The sequence below is a fragment of the Gossypium hirsutum genome, chromosome D08, assembly GCF_007990345.1.
Source record: "Gossypium hirsutum isolate 1008001.06 chromosome D08, Gossypium_hirsutum_v2.1, whole genome shotgun sequence".
NCBI lineage: Eukaryota > Viridiplantae > Streptophyta > Magnoliopsida > Malvales > Malvaceae > Gossypium > Gossypium hirsutum.
This window is the reverse complement of record NC_053444.1, coordinates 39,700,517-39,708,689: the sequence shown is the minus strand read 5'-3', so window position 1 is coordinate 39,708,689 and position 8,173 is coordinate 39,700,517. Positions and strand designations below refer to the sequence as shown.

At 32.4% G+C, this 8,173-nt stretch overlaps 1 protein-coding gene and 1 long non-coding RNA gene across 42 annotated transcripts; one reads left to right on the top strand and one right to left on the bottom strand.

Moving 5' to 3' along the window:
• The first annotated feature begins 1,836 nt into the window (after positions 1–1,836).
• Positions 1,837–5,807, top strand: LOC107911857 (UTP--glucose-1-phosphate uridylyltransferase). Of its 41 annotated transcripts, none has more exons than XR_005917147.1 (8): positions 1,837–1,961; positions 2,219–2,315; positions 2,398–2,762; positions 3,176–3,418; positions 3,820–3,911; positions 4,040–4,130; positions 5,234–5,363; positions 5,461–5,807. XR_005917147.1 is itself a non-coding variant. In XM_016839850.2 (6 exons), the coding sequence occupies exons 2-5, from the start codon at positions 2,701–2,703 to the stop codon at positions 5,304–5,306; spliced, it is 321 nt and encodes a 106-aa protein (XP_016695339.1). In that variant the 5' UTR covers positions 1,879–2,442; positions 2,632–2,700; the 3' UTR covers positions 5,307–5,363; positions 5,461–5,807. The 41 variants fall into 41 exon arrangements, 16 of the variants coding, with proteins under 16 accessions (XP_040955090.1, XP_040955095.1, XP_040955088.1 ...); XR_005917143.1 differs by having other exon boundaries at positions 2,219–2,442; positions 2,632–2,762; positions 3,246–3,418; XR_005917149.1 differs by having other exon boundaries at positions 1,879–2,442; positions 2,632–2,762; positions 3,246–3,271; positions 3,347–3,418.
• Positions 3,069–4,110, bottom strand: LOC107911967 (uncharacterized). Its single transcript, XR_001688057.2, has 2 exons — positions 3,984–4,110; positions 3,069–3,403 (listed from the first exon to the last, which is right to left on the bottom strand). It is a non-coding gene; the product is annotated as an uncharacterized lncRNA (long non-coding RNA).
• Positions 5,808–8,173: the final 2,366 nt, after the last annotated feature.

Sequence of the window (8,173 nt, the reverse complement as noted above, 5' to 3'; positions counted from 1 at the left end):
TTCTAATTGAATATTTAAAATCTTCAGAAAAAAATAATGACACGTAGAAATAATTTGAAATAAAACACATTGAAAAATTAAAATATTATTATTTAAAATAATTGTAAAAGAGATAATAATAAATTTGTTTAGGGTTTTTGGTTTAGGGTATATGATTTATTTAAGATTTAAGGCCGGTTTAGGAGTTCATATTTTAAGGTTTAGGGAGTATGGGTTTAGGGATTATGGATTAGGGGTTGGGATTTAAGGTTTAGGGGTTAGAGGGTTAGGGGTTTAGGGATTAAAAGTTAGGGATTCAGGGGTCGAGTTAGGGTTTTGGGTTTAGATTAATTATTTTTTAATTTATATTTTAAATATGGTCTTATATAATCGTAAAAGAGATAATAATAAATTTGTTTAGGGTTTTTAGTTTAGGGTATATGATTAATTTAAGATTTAAAGCCGGTTTAGGAGTTCATATTTTAAGGTTTAGGGAGTATGGATTTAGGGATTAAGGTTTAGGGAGTATGGATTTAGGGATTATGAATTAGAGATTATGGTTTAAGGGTTGGGATTTAAGGTTTAGGGGTTAGGGGTTAAGAGTTAAGGATTTAAGGTTTAGGGATTCAGGGGTCGAGTTAAGGTTTTGAGTTTAGATTAGTTATTTTTTTAATTTATATTTTAAATATGTTCTTATATAATTGTAAAATAGTTAATAATAAATCCAATATATTGAAATTACGAGTATAGTTTAAATTATTTAAGAGATATATAATAGATAGATTTTATATGTATTGAATGGTTAATTTAGAGGGTTTAAGGTTAAGGTTTACTTGAGATTTGTTAAATGATAAAATTTTATACAATTAATTAATGCTTTTATATTTAAAAAAATGTAACCTAAACCATTTGATATATTTAAATATTAGTTTAAATAGAATTAATAAATAAGTTAAAAAAGTAATAGATTGATATGGATATTTATGTATAATTATTTATTTTGGAGAGGACCAAATTATAAGAAAAAGTACAAAAATAAAAATGAAATAAAAATGATATGGATATATAGGTAATTATTTAATTTAGATAACTCTAACTTAATAATTAATTACAACCATTTTATCATTTATTTTCTTATTAAAATATACAATATTTATTTTGAGAGTACTTTTTATTTTAATTTATAAAAAATCAATTTATAAAAAACAAAATAAAAAAATTTTAGCATAGCAAAACGGCGTCATTTTGTTCAAAATGAAATAATATTTTGCGGCGTTTTTATGAAAAACGCCGCAAATAATAAATCAATTAATAAAAGCCAAAATAGCAAAACGACGTCATTTTGTTCAAAATGAAAAAATTTTTGTGGCGTTTTTCAAAACGCCGCTAAAGGTAAGCAATAGCGGCGTTTTTTATAAAAACGCTGCAAAAATAAATCAATTTATAAAAAATAAAATAAAAAAATTTTTGCATAGCAAAACGGTATCATTTTGTTCAAAATGAAATAACGGCGTTTTTTATAAAAACGCCGCAAAAAATAAATCAATTTATAAAAAATAAAATAAAAAATTTTTAGCATAGCAAAACGGTGTCATTTTGTTCAAAATAAAATAGCGGCGTTTTTTGCAAAAAATAAATCAATTTATAAAAAACAAAATAAAAAATTTTTAGAATAGCAAAACGGCGTGTTTTTGTTCAAAATGAAAAAAATTTTACAGCGTTTTTGTGAGAAAAGCCGCTAAAGGTAAACAATAGCGGCCTTTTTTTATAAAAACGCCGCAAAAATAAATCAATTTATAAAAACAAAAAATAAATCAATTTATAAAAAAAATAATGGCGTTTTTTCTTATAACACCACAAAATTCATTTTACCTAGAAAAAAATTTGGCACTGATTTTTCCCAAATTTTTTCCCCAAATTCCCCCCCCCCCTAAAACCCCTAACTTTGCAAACAAAATGAAAAAAAGAAGAGGAAAATGGAGGTACCAAAGACGATTCAGCATAGAACCCCTCCAATCTACTTACGAGTTCTACCGTTTGTTTCCCTGGAAAATATATGAGACTTACTATTTTTATTTTGTTAGTTTATTTGTGTGTGTATTTCATCTTGTTGTGTTCATTACTCAGATCCCTATCGCTTTTATTTCTGTTCCATTTTTCCTCTTTATTTTCTAATTTTGGGTATTATTTACTCAGATCCCCTTTCTTTTTATTATTGTTTTTTTCTCTTATATTTTAGCTAGAAATCGACGATGCCAGAAGAAGCTAGAAATCGACGATGCAAGTTACTGCTGGTCTCATTGCTGCTGGTAACAAGTTATTGCTTAAAATTCATGGTAACAAATCTACTTCAAAGGAAGTTATTCATATTCCTTCGTATAGAAGCGAAGTTATTTACGGTGGAACTTAGTTCTCCAGCTCTCGTAAGTTTGTTCCCAGTTTTGTATTTGCCATCTATACCAGGTTTACCTCTCTTGCTTCTCTTCGTCTTCATCTCCCTTTCATTTATTCTACCAAAAACGCCTCTTACTTGTCATTTTTTTCTCAAATATCGTGCAAGACTCATTTTTCTTTCTTTATGCTCTAGTCTTAACAATGCAATTCAACTGTTCGATATAATGCTTCTTTATACAATTTGTTTCTGGCTTTCAGGGGGTGTTGTTTGTAAGATGTTGAAGCAAGCGATATGGAAGGTGTTGAGCGAAAGGGTAGTTTTAGATTATGGTGATAAACTTCTTTTGCCTTGTTTGTACTTGCCCACGACTTCTTTTCACGCTGGACAGGTAGGTACTCTTTTTTTTTTCTTTTAACCCTTACTTCAGTTTTTTTTATGGATACCCAATTGTTAATTTATTAAATAATAAATCTTTAATAATAAACCTAAATTTATTGCATTTAAAAATGAAAAGGTTATGATGTTAAGTCCCATGTTGAATATCAAGGTTCACTTCATGATGTATGTACATATACCTACTTTTATTATCATATAGGAAAAGCTTTGATGAGGGATTAGAGATAAGAGGGATAAGAGGGGATGAGAAATCTTGGCCGGCCAACCATTTACTAAATCAAAAACTATTTCTTTTTTTATGCTAAAATAAAGTAACATATTTATTTTCATTTGTAAATTTCCGTTGCACTTCCTCTATACGAACTTGGAGAATTGTAAGTTCTAACTTTCTTTAGTTCTTTGTAGGGGCTGTACATGATTGTCTTTACAAGTCACCCTTGAAATTATAACAACAATTGGTTTATGAATTTGGCAGATACATTAACAGTTGTGCATTAAGTGGTGAGATCCCCTCAACATTTGCTAAACTTAAAGAACTGCGAACTGTGTAAGAAAGACTCCCTAATGTTTATATAGGAGATTTCAAGGGAACTCTTTTGAAGGTCCAATACCATCCAGTTTAGGAAATCTAACCTCATTGACTTCTTTGTAAGTAGAGATATTTTGCTTTTCTGATAGTACTCCTAACACCGAATGGCTCTCTTCCTTTGTTATCTACTAGTAACAAATCTTATATTTTAGTTTAAAATTCATGGTAGTTAGTTACTGCTGCTGGTCTCATTGCTGATGGTAACAAGTTGGGTTTTGGTATCTTATTTGAATTATTTGTAGAATTTGAATCATAAAAACATTGTCAAGTATCTTGGATCATTGAAGACAACAAGTTGGGTTTTGTAGTCTTTGTCTGGAATTCTTTCTCTGAAGTTTGTCTATTTTATACGAGTTGAGTTTTCATGGTTTGCTGTTGCATTTTTTCTACTGTTCTTTGTTTTGTTATTGGAACTATTTCCAATTGTCTGGTTTACTTGAAATCCGATATTTGATTAAAGGGACCAAATAGAGAGCACAAGTGAGAGCGAATGCAGTGTAAGTGATGAAGTGCTTGTTGTTCCTTATGATAACTTAGCACCTATGTCTTGTGGTAATATTTTCTCATTATTCTTCTACTTGTGAATTTATTGTATTCGAAATATAGCATCAAGAAAAATATAACAGTACATTAGAGTTCAGCTTGTATAATTTGTTTGTATTCTTTCTGTCTTGAAGCAGATATTACTGAATCTAAGCAGCTTTTGGATAAGCTTGTTGTGGTGAAGTATAATGGAGCTTTGGGAAAGAATATGGGTTTCGGTGGTCCCGAGTAAACAATTATCTAACTTCTGGAAGTTTGATCCTTATTTTTTTTCCAAGAAAAGAGAAGCATTTCTTGATGATTCCATAGTTATATATTAAAGACTTGCCTCTACATAAATGAATATAGTTTCTGTGACATACATATATTTATATATGCTTTTTATATATGCCTCTACATTCATATATTTATATATGTTTTTTATATTGTATTGTGCCAAATAAAGAGAATAAAAGTTTTAATTATTGATAGATTTTGCTGCTTTTTTATGTACTTTTTATTAAATCACTCTTTAATCAAATGTAGAATTATAAAATTATTAAATTTTACTATAAATAATTATCCTTATATAATTAATCATTTTAGTAAATTCTCCAACTATCAAAACAGATCACTCCACCATCCCAAGTCAAAATTTTGTTAAGGGTAGGAGTTGAGAGAGGTAGATACTTTGATCAATATTTTCTTTTACATGATAATTATATACTTCTTTAAGTTTGTTTTGGATGTTGGGACAATGTCAGTTGATGTCGAAATTTGATAGTGCTGCAAATTGAAGTGTTTAAGTGCTGCAAATTGAAGTATTTAGTTGCTGGAAATTGAGATGTTTTATTGCTGTAATTGAGGTGTATAAATGTTGTTAATTAATATGTTTAAGTGCTGCAAATTTAAGTGTTTAAATGCTGTAAATTGAAGTGTTTAAGTGTTGCAAATTGAACTGTTTAGTTGCTGGAAATTGAGATGTTTTATCGCTGTAATTGAGGTGTATAAATGTTGTTAATTGATATGTTAAGTGCTGCAAATTTAAGTGTTTAAATGCTGTAAATTGAAGTGTTTAAGTGCTGCAAATTGAAGTATTTAGTTGCTGGAAATTGAGATTTTTTATCGCTGTAATTGAGGTGTATAAATGTTGTTAATTGATATGTTTAAGTGCTGCAAATTGAAGTGTTTAAGTGCTGCAAATTGAAGTGTTTAGTTGCTGCAAATTGAGATGTTTTATCGCTGTAAATTGAAGTGTTAACGTGCTACTTTCCATTGTCACCTCCCCCATTTCCTTATGCATCAATAACTATATTAATGAAATCAAGTACTATAATGATATATTATTATAGATGGGGGTTGGAGAATACGATCAAAGGGAAAACATCAGATATGGTGATTCCCAGCCAAGCAGTGGCTTCTTAGACACCTAACATTTTGCACAACCAAACATGACCACAACTTTTAAACCTACATGTTGAGGTTGCTACACACAGGTCCCTTCCTTTTTTTAGTTTATGTGCCATGTGATGATTGTGTTTTAAAACTTAACTTGTTTTAGTTCCTTACATTCTTATAGGATTCACACTCAAGGAGCAAGAAACATCTCAGCAACTCATTGGGATCGAGCAGTCAAAATTCAGAATCAAGTGACACACAAGAGCTAGATTTGGAGCTTGGACTGTCATTGTAATCAATAATTTTTTTTCTACTTTAAATGCATGCTCATGGAACTACATTTTATGCTTTCCTAGAATTGTAAGTTCAAATAATGTGTTGATCTGCAATTTATAGATTCAACTTGAGCAAGTTGATATGAACTAGTTTCAATTTTTTTTTTAAAAAAAAATTGAAAGGAATGTTATGTAATCAAAGGCAATTTGACTTGTTGCATGAGATATAGTGAAAAACATTTATCTTCTTGTTCATGAATTTCCATTTTAATACATCTTCAAAGTAAATTATACATTTCTTAATTGGTGGAATCTCACTTTTGCTGTTGCTGCAATCTTTAACCAAAGAATGATGTATATAACAGTTTTAAAGGATTTGTTTAAGCAAGTAAAGGGATTGGCATTTTTATAATAATTTAGGATAGGAATGGAGCAAATCTAAAGAATGGAGTGGCGTTTTTATAATAATTATTTTTTTAATTTTTTGTGACCTTTAGTGGCGTTTTTGGAGAAAGCATCGCTAAAGGTCTTGATTTTTAGTGGCGTTTGTGGGAAAAGCGCCGCTAAAGGTCATTGTCTTTAGCGCCGTTTTTGGAAAATGCGCCGCTAAAGGTCCTAGTCTTTAGCGGCGTTTGTAGGAAAAGTGCCACTAAAGGTCCTGGTTTTTAGCGGCGTTTGTGGGAAAAGTGCCGCTAAAGGTTCTGGTCTTTAGCGGCATTTGTGGGAAGAGCGTCGCTAAAGTTAACGACACTGTCGTCAGCGGCGTTTTTTCCGGCGCTTATCAAAGCGCCACAAATACTTTTAGCGGCACTTTTTAGCGCTGCTAAAGGCCTTAAAAAGCACCGCTAAAAGCCTGTTTTGGTGTAGTGATTAAACTTCTCAGAAGAGGAGTCAAGAAGGGTGACTAGTACAAACAAGAAATCACAAATCCCCAGAGCTACGAGGCATGGGCAGCAGGGAAGATAATGTCTAAGGAAAGAATTAATAGAGAAGCTATGTACCGCGTCCTCAAGTCCTTATCGTTTACCAAGGAAGAGGTTAACTTTGTGGCGTTAGACGAGGGAGTGATTTTAGTTAAATTTGGAGCCATCGAAGACAGAAGGCGAATCCTTAATCATTCTCCCTGGCTCTTTGACCAATGTCTGTTTGCGTTATTACCTTTTGTTAAGGGCCAAGACTTAGTCGAATATGCGTTCAATATTACGCCATTTTAGACAAGAATCTACAATATACCCCTTGAGCAAATGGATAGGCAGGTGGCAATCGATGTGGGTGAGGCGATAGGAGTAGTGTTGGCTATCAATTGGCGTGATAGAGATGGGGATGGACAGATTATATTAGACTTAGGATTAAAATTGATGTGTTCAAACCCTTTCGAAGGGTGGTTCATCTTGTAGGAAGCAATGGTATCGAAACTATATGCACGATTAAGTATGAAAGGTTGCCTTTTTTTGCTGTATCTGTAGGCTTATTGGTCATACGACTCAAAAATACTCTAGAAAAGAATAACATATTGAAACGGGCAACTCTAGCTTCCAATATGGAAGTTGGGTCAGGGTTTAGCTAGGAGGAACAACCCAAATGGGAGGAAACCGAAGAAATGGTATTGAAATACTGGAAAGCAAGACAAATCATAATGTACAGATAAGCGACGCTAAGGAAAAGAGTGGAGATGATAATGATCTTATGAGGATTAAAGAGAAAGAAGAAAAAACCAAAGCTGGGAAAGAGGAATTAGAGTCTTGTTCCCCTATAGAAAAATGACAAATGAAACTTGTCCATGATGGAGGAGGCAAATTGAAATGCAAAAGAAAAAGAGTTAGAGGAGGCAATGGAGAGAACAATGAGGAAAGTCTTGCTCAACTAGTTAGAAGAAGACTTGAGAACATTCTTTCACCTTGCAAGGCGAGTTTTAGGGTTTAGGGTTAAGAGCAATGAAACTTCTTTGTTGGAACTGCCATGGGCTTGGGAACCTGCGGGAGTTTGGGAACTTAAGCAACTTCTTGTTGCTACTAACCCGATGTTATCTTCTTATGCGAAACAAAATGCAAGCTAATAATTTTTCTCAGATTCGTAACTTGTGCAGGATGGATAGGTGCCTAGCAGTAAACTCAGATGGGAGAAATGGAGGCTTGGTAATGCTCTGGAAGGAGGGAGTCGATGTGGCTATACAAAACTACTATAGCCATCACATTGACTCGCTGGTTAGGTCGATTAACCACAATACAATAAGATACATTGGCTTCTATGGGCATGCTGACCCAAACCTTAGATTTCATTCATAGGATGTCCTTAGAAGGGTTGAGAGATCGGTTGGGGAGGATTGCATCGTGGGTTGGGATTTTAATGCTATTGCTAAAGATGCTAAGAAGAAAGGTGGCCGTAGAAAATCTAGGGTTTCTATGGAGGAGTTTTGTGATGTTTTGGAGGAGCTCTCTTTGGTTAATGTTAAAACGACTAAGGGGTGGTTCACGTGGGCTAACAACAGGGAAGGTAATAATATGGTTAAAGAGACACTCGACAGGTTTCTTATCTCTATAAGTGCTATTGATAAGTTCTTGTTTCTTGATTCTAATGTGGTGAGGCAATCTAATTCAGTTCATGATATCCATTGTGTTG